Raw genomic sequence first — 15691 nt, 5'->3', positions numbered from 1 at the left:
ATCTATCTATCTATCTATCTATCTATCTATCTATCTATCTATTTATCATCTCTTCTATCTATCTATCTATCTATCTATCTCTCATCTCTTCTATCTATCTATCTATCTATCTATAATCTCTTCTCTCTATCTATCTATCTATCTATCTCTCATCTCTTCTATCTATCTATCTATCTATCTCTCATCTCTTCTTTCTATCTATCTATCTATCTATCTATAATCTCTTCTATCTATCTATCTATCTATCTATCTCTCATCTCTTCTATCTAGCATCTATCTATCTATCTATCTATCTATCTATCTATCTATCTATATATCTATATATCTATCTATCTATCTATCATCTCTTCTATCTGTTCTGTTTGGGTTCCCCCAGACGTCAACACCAACTAAAAAGAGTATCCAGACACGCTGGTAAAAAGCAAAGTCATTTTATATCTTTGAAAACAAACACAGATAACAAAAACTGTTCTTACAAACTGGAATGCTATGAAGCTTCACAGAAGAGTCACGACGGCCAGACAATACAACAGGCTTCTTGCTGGCACACACACCACTGTAGATAATAAAACCCACGCCTCCCCCAAGTTTTCAGCCTTCGAGGCCACAAGCCAGAATCAGAGACGCCAAGGATCAAAGCAAGGTCACAGGACTCCCAAAAGATAACTCTCCACAATACAGGAAGGGCGGGCCTGCCTTTTCAACCTTTCTCAGGAGAACCACACCCAAACCCAGCTGTTGCCTATTAGGGATGGAAATACCTGGCTAATTGTCCCCTTCGTTGTGCTGCCCTTCTCTGCCTCATATCTATGATGGCTTGTGCGTTCTCATCTAATGACTCCAGGCTACTCGCTGGGGAGAGCTCCCCCCCGGGGGTCTCCGGCTGTTCTCCCTCCTCCTTGTCCTGACATTCCTCTTCCCCATCTGCCTGGTCCTCCTCCTCCTCCTGTTCCTCGTCCTCCCCCTCTGAGCATGGAGCCGGCAGAGTTCCAGCCGTTCCCTGAGGAGCCTCAGACTGACTCACAACACTATCTATCTATCTATCTATCTATCTATCTATCTATCTATCTATCTATCTCTCATCTCTTCTATCTATCTATCTATAATCTCTTCTATCTATCTATCTATCTATCTATCTATCTATCTATCTATCTATCTATCTATCTATCTATCTATCATCTCTTCCATAAATAGTCGGGCCCTGAATTTTTAACCAGACTGGCTGGGAATTAGAGAAGATGTAGTCCCAAGGTTCTTGAAGATGTCAGGCTGGAAAAGGCACAGTCTGTCACAGGTGGTGAAGAATCCACAACCCTTTGTCACCTACTCACCCATATATAAGCTTTCCTTTTCACTCCCAAGCATGGACACCACTGCAGGGGGGGAGAGAAGAAGGGTGATTAGAGCATCGCTCAGCAGGAAGGCAACGACAACAGAAGCAAAATCTATGTTCTGCAGAAGTTAATGCTTGCTCTTCACGGCAGGGAAACCTTTGGAAATAGGGTGGGTGGACTAAGAGAGAGTGACTGGCTCAAAGTCACCCAGCTGGCTTCCATGCCTAAGACAAAACTAGAACTCACAGTCTCCTAGTGATTGACCCAAACTCAGCCAGCCAACCTTCATGCTTAAGGCAAGACTAGAACTCACAGTCTCCTAGTGATTGACCCAAACTCAGCCAGCCAATCTTCATGCTTAAGGCAAGACTAGAACTCACAGGCTCCTAGTGATTGACCCAAAGTTACCCAGACAACCTTCATGCCTAAGGCAGGACTAGAACTCACAGGCTCCTGGTGATTGACCTGAAGTCACCCGGTCAGCTTTCATGCTTCGCTATTGTTGTATGCAAGTGCTTTTCATTTGAATGCACATCCCCATTCCTGCAACCTGTAGCTGGGAATCACTGGTTTTATTGTACATCACAAATGATCCCAATTTCTTGACTGGGACCAGAGGTGGGATTCAGCAGGTTCTGACCAGTTCTGGAGAACTGGTAGCACAAATTTTGAGTGGTTCACAGAACTGATAAATACCAGCTCTGACTGGGCCTGCCCCCATCTATTCTCTGCCTCCCAAGTCAAATGTGGTTAATGATGATGATGATGATGATGATGATGATGATGATGTCCCACAGAGTTGGCCTTCTCCGGGTCCTGTCGACTAAACAATGCCATTTGACGGGACCCAGGGGAAGAGCCTTCTCCGTGGTGGCCCCGACCCTCTGGAACCAGCTCCCTCCAGAGATTAGAACTGCCCCCACCCTCCTTGCCTTTCGTAAACTCCTTAAAACCCACCTCTGCCGTCAGGCATGTGGGAATTGAAACATCTCCCCTGGGCCTATACAGTTTATGCATGGTATGTTTGTGTGTATGTTTGTTTTTAATAACGGGGTTTTTAGTGTTTTTTCTTAAATTATTAGATTTGTTGTACAGTGTTTTATTATTGCTGTGAGCCGCCCCGAGTCTACGGAGAGGGGCAGCATACAAATCTAATGAATGAATGAATGAATGAATGAATGAATGAATGAATGAATAAATAAATAAATAAATAAATGAGATTTGTATGCTGCCCCTCTCCGAAGAGGGGTAACTTTTGCAGTAACTTTCCTCTGGAGTGGGGAGGGAATGGAGATTTTGCAGTATCCTTCCCATGGTACGGCCACCAAGCCACGCTCACCAAGCCACCCCCACAGAGCTGGTAGTAAAAAAAAATAGAATCCCACCACTGGCTGGGACCCATCCAGAGTTGAGTCTAAGATGGCGGGTTGGGTATATAAATGTTTTAAATAAAGAAATAAACTTCTCTCTGACTCACAAGGGTCCTTACCTATTGCCCAAATCCCAGCTCCAATTCCAGCCAAGAGTAGGAAGATGCTGGCTCCCACTGCCATGACTTTAGGCAGAGTCCAGTTGCATGTTTTAAGTTCTCCTGAAAGGTAGAAAGAGATCATCAGACAGCAAAGCTCAGAGCTGTCCCTACCAGGCAGAAGCAGGGGTTGAAAAACACCTTCCCCAGATACCATTAATAACAGAGACAGAGTCTTCCCCAAATTAGGGAGGGAAAATGGAGAAACACAGCAATCATCCAGGATGACCTGGACCTGCCGTTGTCCATAACGCCAACCTAGGATGTTTGTTACCACCGCCTTCTGCTGCACGAATCCCAGCGACCAGTTAGGTCCCACAGAGTGGGTCTTCTCCGGGTCCCATCAACTAAACAATGACGTTTGGCGGGACCCAGGGGAAGAGCCTTCTCTGTGGCAGCCCCGGCCCTTTGGAACCAACTCCCCCCAGAGATTAGAATTTCCCCCACCCTCATCGCCTTTCGTAAACTTCTTAAAACCCACCTCTGCCGTCAGGCATGGGGGAACTGAGATATTCTTTCCCCCTAGGCCTTTACAATTTACGCATGGTATGTCTGGATGTATGTTTGTTTTTTATAATAAGGTTTTTTTTAGTTATTTTAGTATTGGATTGGATTGTTACATGCTGTTTTTATCATTGTTGTTAGCCGCCCCGAGTCTACGGAGAGGGGCTGCATACAAATCCAATCAATCAATCAATCAATAAATAAATAAATAAATAAATAAACAAGCGACATTGTTTGGTCGACGGGACCCTAAGGAGACCAACTCTGTGGGACCTCACTGGTCGCTGGGATTCATGCGGCAGAAAGCGGTCTCCGAGATAGTCTGGTCCTATGCCATGTAGGGCTTTATAGGTCATAACCAACACTTTTAATTGTGTCCGGAAACCAATCGGCAGCCAATGCAGTCTGCGGAGTGATGATGAAATATGGGCTTGCCTTGGAAGGCCCATAACTGCTCATGCGGCTGCATTTTGGACGATTTGAAGTTTCCGAACATATAGTTTTCTAGATGTTCTTTAGAAACTCCACTTTTGAGACTAAAACAAAAACGAGAGGAAAGAAACCATTATTATTATTATTATTATTATTATTATTATTATTATTATTATTATTATCATATGAGAGAGAAGGTGGCAGAGGTCTCAGAAATGAAGATTGATACAAGAGTGATGCAAATAGAATTAAACAAGAATAATACAAATAGAATTAAAGTCTTTTTTTCTTCAGTAGGTGGGTTGGCCTGAGACAGTGCGACTGACCCAAGGTCACCCAGCTGGCTTTCATGTCCAAGGTGCGGCTAGAATTCACCCTTAATTCTTCCTCCATACAATTGAAGATGGGCTTAATAAATTGCTGGTTTTTAATTGCGTTATTGATAGCTTGGCTTGTCTCTTCATGCATTCCAAAAGGCCGGAATGTGGTTGTGCTTGCTTTTGATTAAAATAAGTGAATCAGTTGACTTCACAGTTTAAAAAGCAAAGTTTGTGGTTTAACATGTTCTGAATTATTCAATAAATTGTAGCTCAACAACTTGGTGTTTCATCAGTGCAGAGATCGGAATGGGGCCTCTATTGCTTTAGCTGCAGCATCCTGTTTTATCTTATGCACCATTGTGAGAAACAAACTGCAGACCAATTAGGATAGGATATAGGATATAAAATATAGGATGTAGGATGTAGGATACAGGATATAGAATATAGGATATATGATGTAGGATATGGGATGTAGGATGTAGGATGTAGGATATAGGATGTAGGATATAGGATGTAGGATACAAGCTACAGAATATAGGATATAGGATGTAGGATATAGGATGTAGGATATAGGATGTAGGATGTAGGATATAGGATATAGGATATAGGATGTAGGATATAGGATGTAGGATATAGGATGTAGGATGTAGGATATAAAATATAGGATGTAGGATATAAAATATAGGATGTAGGATACAGGATATAGAATATAGGATATAGGATGTAGGATATAAAATATAGGATGTAGGATGTAGGATACAGGATATAGAATATAGGATATAGGATGTAGGATATAGGATATAGGATGTAGGATATAGGATGTAGGATATAGGATGTAGGATATAGGATATAGGATGTAGGATATAGGATGTAGGATATAGGATGTAGGATATAAAATATAGGATGTAGGATGTAGGATACAGGATATAGGATATAGGATGTAGGATATAGGATATAGAATATAGGATATAGGATGTAGGATATAGGATATAGGATATAGGATATAGGATATAGGATGTAGGATATAGGATGTAGGATGTAATTTAGATTTGTTGTAAATTGTTTTCACTTTGTTATGAGCTGTCCTGAGTCTGCGGGGAGGGGCGGCATACAAATCTAAATAAATAATAAATAAATAAATAAATGAATGAATGAATAAATGAATGAATGAATGAATGAATAAATGAATGAATGAATGAATAAATAAATAAATAAATAAATAAATGTGGGATGTGGGATGTGGGATGTAGGATATGGAATATGGAATATGGAATATAGAATACGGAATACAGAATATAGAATATAATAATGGAAGGAACTTTGGAGGTTTTCTAATCTAACCCCCTGTTTAGGCAGGACATCCTACGCCACTTACCACTTCAGACAAATGGTTATCCAATCTCTTCTTTAAAACTTCCAGTGTTGGAGCATCTTAAAGCCCTACATGGCATGGGACCAGATTACTTATGGGACCGTCGTCTGCCTCATGCACCCAAACGGCCTGTCAGGTCCCACAGAGTCGGCTTTCTTCACGTCTTGTCAATCAGACAATATCATCTGGCTGGGCGTAGGGGAAGAGCCTTCTCTGAGGCGGCCCCAGCCCTATGGAATGAGCTCCCCTCAGAGATCTGTACGGCCCCCACTGTCCCTGCCTTCAGTAAACTTTTAAAGACTCACCTCTCCCAGCAGGCCTGAGGCCATTGATATTTTAACACCTTGCCCCACCCAATAAATGAACGTGTGATGGATGATGGATGAATGTGTTGTTAACATTTAATTATAAGAATTTTAATGTATAATGTTATTTAGATTTCTATATGCCTGTGAGCTGCCCTGAGTTCCAGGAGAAGGGCGATATAGAAATCACATACATACGTACGTACGTAGGTAAGTAAGTAAGTAAGTAAGTAAGTAAGTAAGTAAGTAAGTAAGTAAGTAAGTGTTCTGCTGGGCTCTCTGGTAGGAGCCTCACGAAAATTCAAGGGTACAAATTTCAGACACACACACACGTTTGAAAATTCAAAACAATGTTCTTTATCACAAAATTCAAAATAAACTAAGCACTCTTTTTGTATTGCAAAGAGCACTTGTCTCAAAACAACCGGGTAGGGTAGTCCGTACAATTTCCCTTAAGCAGTCATTAAGTACTTAACTAGCAGCTGTGAAGAAACTTCACACCCCTTCTTCTTCCAAGGAAGTCACACACACACATACACACACACACACGTTGCTCTGCTTTGGTTTCAAAGGCGTGAAAAATCAACAAAGTCCAGAAAACAGCAACACACAATTCTTGAAGAACTGCGATCAGATACTCTTTCACAACGGCCAAACCCACACACCGCTATTTATAGCAGCAGCCCTAATTACTGGAGCCCCACCCAACCACAGGTGGCCTCATTTTCTCTTGTAATAATCCTTCAGTTGTTGTCTCCTATGCATCACTCTACGCATGCGTGGATGTGTCATTAATTCTTGTTCAGAATGCAAGGATGATACAGATGACTGATCTCCTCCTGGGCTGTCTGCCAAACTCCCCTCTTCCCTGTCACTCATGCTGCCTTGCTCAGAGGAGGCTTCATCGTCAGATTCCACCGGGAGCAAAACAGGCCTGCGGCATGTGGGTGTCTCCCCCACATCCACCTGCACATTCCTTGGGGCAGGAGCTGGGCCAGAGCTAACCACAACAGTAAGTAAATAAATAAGTAAATAAATAAGTAAATAAGTAAGTAAATAAGTAAGTAAGTAAGTAAGTAATGTTGGGGACACATCCACATGCTGAAGGCCTGTTTTGCTCCCAATGGAATCTGCCGATGAAGTCTCCTCTGACCAAGTAAGTAAATAAGTAAGTAAGTAAGTAAGTAAGTAAGTAAGTAAGTAAGTAAGTAAGTAAGTAAATAGGTAAATAGGTAAATAAGTAAATAAGTAAAGTAAGTAAGTAAATAAGCAAATAAGCAAATAAGCAAGTAAGTAAGTAAATAAGTAAGTAAGTAAGTAAGTAAGTAAGTAAGTAAGTAAGTAAATTTAAAACTTCTGGAGGCAAATTGTGCCACTGATTAATTATTCTGCCAGGAAATTTCTCCTTAGTTCTAGGTTGCTTCTCTCCTTTATTAGTTTCCACCCATCGCTTCTTGTCCTGCCTTCAGGTGCTTTGGAGAATAGCTTTGACTCCTTCTTATTTGTGGCAACCCCTGAGATATTGGAACTCTGCTATCATGTCTTCCATGGTCCTTTTATTCATAAGACTAGACTAGATATTGCCTCTGCCAATTTTGGGCACCTTTAGCTCATTCAAATGAGACACTTTGCAAACAAAGATGCCACATTTTAAAGGACAGTTCAATTGCCCCAGCCAGGGCAAGCTGGAAAAGTAGTTTTTCTCTTATACTTTTATCCTAAAATATGTTCCTGGTTCTGTTCAGGCAACACTTGCATAAAACGCTAAGGTTGCTGAGTTTGCATCGGGGTTAAAGGTGCCGCCGTTGTGTTGATGACTCAGCATTTTGTGGGATCCCAACTCCTTTGGGTTCCTTTGTTTGATGCATGAGCTAAATCTACATTTCCCCAAATCAAGCAAGTGATGTGAATCCATCCAGAATGCCTGGCATAGTCTAGTACAGTGTTTCCCAACCTTGGCAACTTGACGATATCTGGACTTCAACTCCCAGAATTCCCCAGCCAGCATTCCAAATATCTTCAAGTTGCCAAGGTTGGGAAACACTGGTCTAGTATTATTTTATTGGGAAGAACAGATCCAAAATGCACATACAATCATATCATTGACACCTCTATAACTGTCTTTTTGACCTTCAAATTTCTAGGTTCTATCATATCTCAAGACCTAAAATGGTCACCTAACATCAAAAACATCATCAAAAAAGCACAACAAAGAATGTTCTTTCTGCGCCAGCTCAGGAAGCTCAAACTGCCCAAGGAGCTGCTGATTCAGTTCTACAGAGGAATCATTGAGTCTGTCATCTGCACCTCTATAACTGTCTGGTTTGGTGCTGCAACCCAACAGGACCGACACAGACTTCAGAGGAGAATCAGAACTGCAGAAAAAACAATTGCTGCCAACCTGCCTTCCATTGAGGACCTGTACACTGCACGAGTCAAAAAGAGGGCAGGGAAAATATTTACTGACCCCTCACATCCTGGACACAAATTGTTTCAACTCCTACCCTCAAAACGTCGCTAAAGAGCACTGCACACCAAGACAACTAGGCACAAGAACAGTTTTTTTCCGAACGCCATCACTCTACTAAACAAATAATTCCCTCAACACTGTCAGACTTTCTACTAAATCTGCACTTCTATTCTACTAGTTTTTCTCATCATTCCTTTCACCCATTTCCTCCCATGTTGACTGTATGACTGTAACTTGTTGCTTATATCCTAAGATTTTTATTAATATTGCTTCTTCGTTGCTTATTTGACCCCTATGACAATCATTAAGTGTTGTACCACATGATTCTTGACAAATGTGTATTTTATTTTATGTACGCTGAGAGCATATGCACCAAGACAAATTCCTTGTGTGTCCAATCACACTTGGCCAATAAAAATTCTATTCTATTCTATTCTATATGACAATGAATTCCACAAAAGTATTCACAAGGAAAGGAGATATTAACCTTGGTAATCGAAAAATTCCACCACCCACCCCTACCTTAGCTACATTCATAGAATACTCCTTGAGTAGTGATTGAAGGGGCCAGAGCGTACATTTGATGAAAAGGTGAAATTTAAAATACAATGCATCCTTTATTGCTGTGGAGTTAGATCATCTTTCTAAAATGTTTGAAAATCCTCCTTATCCTCTGTTGTGGTTCAGCCTGAGGCTGCTCAGGGACCGGCTGTGTCTCTGCTGGCTCCATGCCCGGAGGAGGATGACAGCGAAGAGGAGGGGGCTGAACAGTCGGACAGGGGAGAGACAAATCAGGAATGGGATGCAGGAGAACAGCATGAGAGCCCGGGGGGGGGGCCCTCTCCCCAGCCAGTAGTTTGGAGTCTTTAGGTGATGAAGCTCAAGCCGTCATTGACATGCGACAGAGACGGTCAGATCAAAGAAAGGAGCAATTAAAGAAGTATTATCAGCACTGAATTAGGAACAGCAGGGTTTGGGTGTGGTCCTCCTTAGCAGGGTTTAAAAGGCAGGCAAGCCCTTGAAGCCATGTGGAGTGTTATCAGTTTGGAGTTGCGCTATCCTGTCTTGTTTCTGGGGGTCTCTGTTCCTGGCTTGTGGCCCAGCAGCTTTGGAAGACCCGTGGAGGTGGAGGTCTGCTATCTACAGCCTCGGCTTGGCAGCAAGAATTCTGTATTGCTGCATGGACTTTTGGCCTTCGTGAATATCTCTGAAGATACAGCATTTTCCTGTTTGTAAGGACATTTTCTGTTACCTGTGTTTTTCTTGGATTTTATAAAACTGCCTTTGCCTTTTACCTTTTACTTTTTTGGGTTGGTATTGGCTTCTGGAGTGACCCAGACAGAACATCCTCCGGTGTTTAAATTAGAAAAATATCAGGTTCATTGTCTGCAGGGTCTAAAGTGCCACACAAACCGATGGCACTAGTTCGATATGATATATAGCAGTGAGGGAAAAACTAACTGCAGAATAAGGGGCACAGCAGAGGCAATTTTGTCCATCCCTACAAGAGTGGAATTTTGGGCATCACTAAAATAGGGCGACTAAATACCGAGAGTCACTAGAGCAGGGGTTCTCAGCCTGGGGGTCGGGACCCCTTTGGGGGTCAGACAACCATTTCACAGGGGTCGCCTAAGACCATGGGAAAATACACATTTCCCATGGTGTTAGGAACTAAAGCTTCTATTCTGGCACTCGGGAACATACATTTACAATCTGACCAATCAGTCGTTTACAGTGGGGGTGTCCCTATGAACTCCCTGCCAATCAGCTTGAAGCTCTGTTGGGAGAATTAGTGCTAGACTTATGATTGGGGGTCACCATAACATGAGGAACTGTATTAAGGGGTCGCGGCATTGGAAAGATTGAGAACCGCTGCACTAGAGGGTAGGGAAGAGCTAGGGTTTGCTGTGACTCTTTGTGGCCACTTAGTGGCTCCATGGAATATTACAACTCAGGGTCTCTCTCTCTCTCTCCCCCTCCCTCGTTTGAATAATGTGTTATTATAGGATCCAAGCGAAAAAAGTTTATTGAACTAATTAAGCATTAATTAATTTAGAAAGTCACAAGCAATATAACATTTAAGTGGAACTGGCAGAAGACCAATTTATTCCAGCGAGATTGCAATAATATGGGTAAATTCCAATGCAATGGAATCTATCAGAGAGGGAAGGAGGGAGGGAGAGAGAGGGAAGGAGGGAGGGAGGAGAAAAGGAGGGGGAGAGAGGGGAAAGGAGGGAGGGGGAGAGGGAGGGAGGGGGAGAGATAGGGAAGAAGGGAGGGAAAGAGAGAAAGAAAGAGGGAAGGAGGGAGGGAGAGGGATGGAGGGAGGGAGGAGAAAAGGAGGGGGAGAGAGGGGAAAGGAGGGAGAGAGATGGAGGGAGGGAGAGAGGGAGGGAGGGGGAGAGAGAGGGAAGAAGGGAGGAAAAGAGAGAAAGAAAGAGGGAGGGAGGGAGGGGAGAGAGAGGGAAGGAGGGAGGGAGAGAGAGAGAGGGAAGGAGGGAGGGAGGGAGGAGAAAAGGAGGGGGAGAGAGGGGAAAGGAGGGAGAGAGAGAAAGAAAGAGAGGGAGGGAGGGAGGGGGAGAGAGAGGGAAGAAGGGAGGGAAAGAGAGAAAGAAAGAGAGGGGGGAGGGAGAGAGGGAGGAAGGAAGGAAAAGAAAGAAACCAACCAATCAGGTTATCAAGGCAGGGCAACAAATTTTGTTCTCCAAAGAACCGGGGCTTGCGGGAGAAGCGAAACCGGGCGACCTCGGACCCTCCTCACCTGGCTCCTCCACCACCTCAACCGCTGCGAGGCAACCGCGCACAGCCGCGGGGGACTCGCCTTCTTGCAGCCCCGGGAGACCCCTCTTCATCGCAGGCACGAGAGGCGCTTCTGCCCGACCCAGCCGAACCCTCCCGGGCCAATGGCGGCGAGGAAGACCAAAGAACGAAGGCTGGAAGAGGCCCGAGAGATCGCAGCGCCCGGGTAGAGCCAGAGGACCGGAGAAAGGCTCAAAGCCAAAGGGGAGAAAGGGAGAGGGCGGGGCTAGAGGGCAGTGGGCGGGGCTTGGGCTGTTTCCATATTCCGTCTCTAAAGTGAAGAGCTGAGAATAGAATAGAATAGAATAGAATTGAATTGAATTGAATTGAATTGAATTCTTTATTGGCCAAGTGTGATTAGACACACAGAAATTTGTCTTTGGTGCAGATGCTCTCAGTGTGCATCAAAGAAAAGATACATTTGTCAAGAATCACGAGGTACCACATCATTGTCATAGGGGTCAACAATCAATAGTAATAAAAATCTTAAGGATACAAGCAACAGGTTACAGTCATATAGTCCTAAGTGGGAGGAAATGGGTGATAGAAACGGTGAGAAAAAACTAGTAGTGATAGTATTATTATTATTATTTATTGGATTTATATGCCGCCCCTCTCCGAAAATAGTAGTACTGTACAGACTTAGTAAATACATTGCTCAAAAAAATAAAGGGAACGCTCAAAGAGCACATCCTATATCTGAATGAATGAAATATTCTCACTGAATACTTTGTTATGTACAAAATTGAATGTGCTGACAAGATGTGAAATTGATTGTCAATCAGTGTTGCTACCTAAGCGGACAGTTTGATTTCACTGAAGTTTTGATTTACTTGGAGTTATATTGTGTTGTTTAAGTGTTCCCTTTATTTTTTGAGCAGTATAGTTTGACAGTGTTGAGGGAATTATTTGCTTAGCAGAGTGATGGCGTTTGGGGGGAAAACTGTTCTTGTGTCTAGTTGCCTTGGTGTGCAGTGCTCTGTAGCGACGTTTTGAGGGTAGGAGTTGAAGCGGTTTATGTCCAGGATGCGAGTGGTCAGTAAATATTTTCCCCGCCCTCTTTTTGTCTCGTGCAGTATACAGGTCCTCAGTGGAAGGCAGGTTGGCAGCAATTGTTTTTTCTGCAGTTCTGATTCTCCTCTGAAATCTCTGTCGGTCTTATTGGGTTGCAGAACCAAAGGGGTCGCGTGTCCAGCTGGAACCTCGGAACCGAGCCCAAGTGGGGATCCCTCTAGGCTGGGATCTGGGCTTTTATTGGGCAGTTGGCCAGAGACCTTTTGGGGGGGGGTTTAAGAGTTCCTAAATTGTAGAGCCAGAAAAGCGTATCTCAGCGGAGCAACGCCGGGTGGAGAATGCGAACAAAGCAAAGTTGGAGGGTCTCCAAGCGGCGCTGGGTTTGCCATCTTCTAGGTCCATCCACCTCCTCCTCCTGCCTGTACGGCGGTCCCGTTCTTTAGAGAAGGCGGCAGCAATGGGAGGCCACCTCTGGGAGGATGGAAGCGGGCCGGGATCCTAAGGTTTCGCGAGGATGCCAGCTTTCAAAGACAGCCGCGCACAAAGACGGCTTGGAAGAAGCCGCCGCCGCCGCCTCCTGGAAACGCGCTTTCTTAGCGGAGCGTCGCTGGGCGAGGAAAGCAGCCCCTCTCTTCCACCCCCACCCCCAAACCCGCTGCTTTCTCAAAGAGCCCATTGTCCGAGCCACCTGAGGACGCACCTGAGAGCCAAGAAACTTGCGCCAGCGAAAGAGGAGAAGCACAAATCCCTGCTAAAGACAGACACTCACACACACAGGCGCGAGCGAGCTCAAGAATTTGTGACTGCGAAACTTGCCAAACCCCTGCAATTTTCTTGCCAAGGTTTTTCAGAAGTGGTTTATAATACAAGAGAGTTGGATGGAACCTTTGAAATCTTCTAGTCCAATCCCTTGTTTGGGCAGGAGACCCTACACTACTTCAGACAGGTGGTTATCCAACATCTTCTTTAAAAACCCCAGTGTTGGAGCATTCACCAGTTTTGGAGGCAAGCTGTTCCACTGATCAATTGTTCTAACTGTCAGGAAATTTCTCCTTAGCTCTAAGTCGCTTCTCTCCTTGTTTAGTTTCCACCCATTGCTTCTTGTCCTGCCCTCAGGTACTTTGGAGAAGAATTTGACTCCTTCTTTGTGGCAACCCCTGAGATATTGGAAACTGTCACACCAACACTCCACAGTCTGCATTGGTTGCCGATCAGTTTCCAGTCACAATTCAAAGTGTTGGTTATGACCTATAAAGCCCTTCATGGCACCGGACCAGATTATCTCCGGGACCGCCTTCTGCCGCACGAATCCCAGAGACCAGTTGGCCTTCTCCGGGTCCCGTCGACTAAACAATGTCGTTTGGCGGGACCCAGGGGAAGAGCCTTCTCTGTGGCGGCCCCGCCCCTCTGGAATCAACTCCTCCCAGAGATTATAATTGCCCCCACTCTCATCATCTTTCATAAGCTCCTTAAAACCCACCTCTGCCATCAGACATGGGGGAACTGAGATATTCTTTCCCCCTAGGCCTCTACAATTTATGCATGGTATGTTTGTATGTATGTTTGGTTTTATAAATAAGAATTTTTTAGTTGTTTTAGTATTGGATTGTTACATGCTGTTTTTATCACTGTTGTTAGCCACCCCGAGTCCACGGAGAGGGGCGGCATACAAATCCAATAAATAAATAAATAAAAATAAATAAAAATTGGAACACTGCTATCATGTCTCCCCTGGTCCTTCTTTTCATTAAACTAGCCATGTCCAATTCTTGCAATCGTTCTTCATATGTTTCGGCCTCCAGTCCCCTAATCATCTTTGTTGCTCTTCTCTGCACTCTTTCCAGAGTCTCAGCATCCTTTTCTGCATCGCAGCGACCAAAACTGAATGCAGGATTCCAAGTGGGGCCTTACCAAGGCCTTATAAAGTGATATTCACATTTCATGTGTTCTTGATTCTATCCCCCGGTTAATGCAACCTAGAACTGTGTTGGCTTTTTTGGTTTGTCATTGCGTCCTTCCTACGGCTGAGAGAAAGTGAGTGGGTCAGTCAAGCTGGCTTTATGGGGTCACATCTAAAAACCCCTGAACAAGCTACAGTTGTGCCTCCAGGCAGGAGATAAATTTCAGGTTTCTCCCCAGCAGGCAAGGAATCTGCTTTCAGTCTTCAACTCCTGGTGACTTTATGAATAAGCTCATGTGAAGAAGTTGTTGGGTTGCCTTTTCCCAAGATAATGGGAATCCTCAATCTGAGTATTGTATTGGCAGTTCTGTGTTAGCAAAAACGTCAGAATTGAAGGATTTAGGGGTAGTGATTTCTGACAGTCTCAAAATGGGTGAGCAGTGTGGTCGGGCAGTAGGGAAAGCAAGTAGGATGCTTGGCTGCATAGCTACAAGTATAACAAGCAGGAAGAGGGAGATTATGATCCCGCTATATAGAGTGCTGGTGAGACCACATTTGGAATCCTGTGTTCAGTTCTGGAGACCTCACCTATAAAAAGATATTGACAAAATTGAACGGGTCCAAAGACGGGCTACAAGAATGGTGGAAGGTCTTAAACATAAAACGTATCAGGAAAGACTTCATGAACTCAATCTGTATAGTCTGGAGCAGTGTTTTTCAACCAGTGTGCCGAGGCACACTAGTGTGCCGTGAGACATGGTCAGGTGTGCCGCGAAGCTCAGAGAGAGAAAGAAAGCAAGAGAGAGAGAAAGAAAGCAAAAGACAGAAAGAGAACAAGAGAGAGAGAGAGAAAGCAAGAGTGAGAGAAAGAGAACAAGAGAAAGAAAGCAAGAAAGAGAGAAAGAGAGAGAAAGAAAGCAAGAGAGAGAGAGAAAGAGAGGGAGGGAAGGAGAGAGAGAGAAAGACATAGAAAAAGGTAGGGAGAGAGAGAAAGAGAGCAAAAAAGAGAGGAAGGAAGGAAGAGAAAGAAAGAGGGATGGGGAGAGAAAAAGAAAGAGGAAGGGAGAGAAAGAGGGAGAGAGAAATAGAGTAAAAGGGAGGAAGAGAGATAATTTTTTTTTGTCCAAACTTTTTTTAACCCCACCCCACCCCGCTCAATGTGCCCCAGGGTTTCGTAAATGTAAAAAATGTGCCGCGGCTCAAAAAAGGTTGAAAATCACTGGTCTGGAGGACAGAAGGAAAAGGGGGGGCATGATCGAAACATTTAAATATGTTAAAGGGTTAAATAAGGTCCAGGAGGGAAGTGTTTTAAATAGGAAAGTGAACACAATAACAAGGGGACACAATCTGAAGTTAGTTGGGGGAAAGATCAAATGCAACATAAGAAAATATTATTTTACTGAAAGAGTAGTAGATCCTTGGAACAAACTTCCAGCAGACGTGGTTGATAAATCCACAGTAACTGAATTTAAACATGCCTGGGATAAACATAGATCCATCCTAAGATAAAATACAGAAAATAGTATAAGGGCAGACTAGATGGACCATGAGGTCTTTTTCTGCCGTCAGACTTCTATGTTTCTATGTTTCTATGTTTTGGAGGGGGCTGGAGGTTGGGTGGGTTTCTGGTTTAGCCCACACTCCTGGGATCTCTAAGTGGTGCCCCATCCTGCTTAGCTCCTTCCAGATCTGCCAGGATCCTCCCCAAACGCA

The 15691-nt window shown here is 43.9% G+C and overlaps 1 protein-coding gene across 1 annotated transcript in view; it reads right to left on the bottom strand.

Annotated features, from left to right (window-relative positions):
- HPN (hepsin) overlaps positions 1–11256 on the bottom strand; it is a 28145-nt gene extending 16889 nt beyond the window's left edge. The window contains exons 1-3 of the mRNA XM_070763978.1: positions 11027–11256; positions 2824–2925; positions 1332–1373 (exon numbers count right to left, since the gene is read on the bottom strand). Coding sequence (XP_070620079.1) covers positions 1332–1373; positions 2824–2925; positions 11027–11117 — 235 coding nt within the window. The 5' untranslated portion in view covers positions 11118–11256. The remainder of the gene's footprint in view (positions 1–1331; positions 1374–2823; positions 2926–11026) is intronic.
- Between the last annotated feature and the right edge of the window lie 4435 nt (positions 11257–15691).

The sequence above is a fragment of the Erythrolamprus reginae genome, chromosome 11, assembly GCF_031021105.1.
Source record: "Erythrolamprus reginae isolate rEryReg1 chromosome 11, rEryReg1.hap1, whole genome shotgun sequence".
NCBI lineage: Eukaryota > Metazoa > Chordata > Lepidosauria > Squamata > Dipsadidae > Erythrolamprus > Erythrolamprus reginae.
Note: the sequence above shows the minus strand (reverse complement) of the source record. Positions and strands in the feature narration are given on the sequence as shown.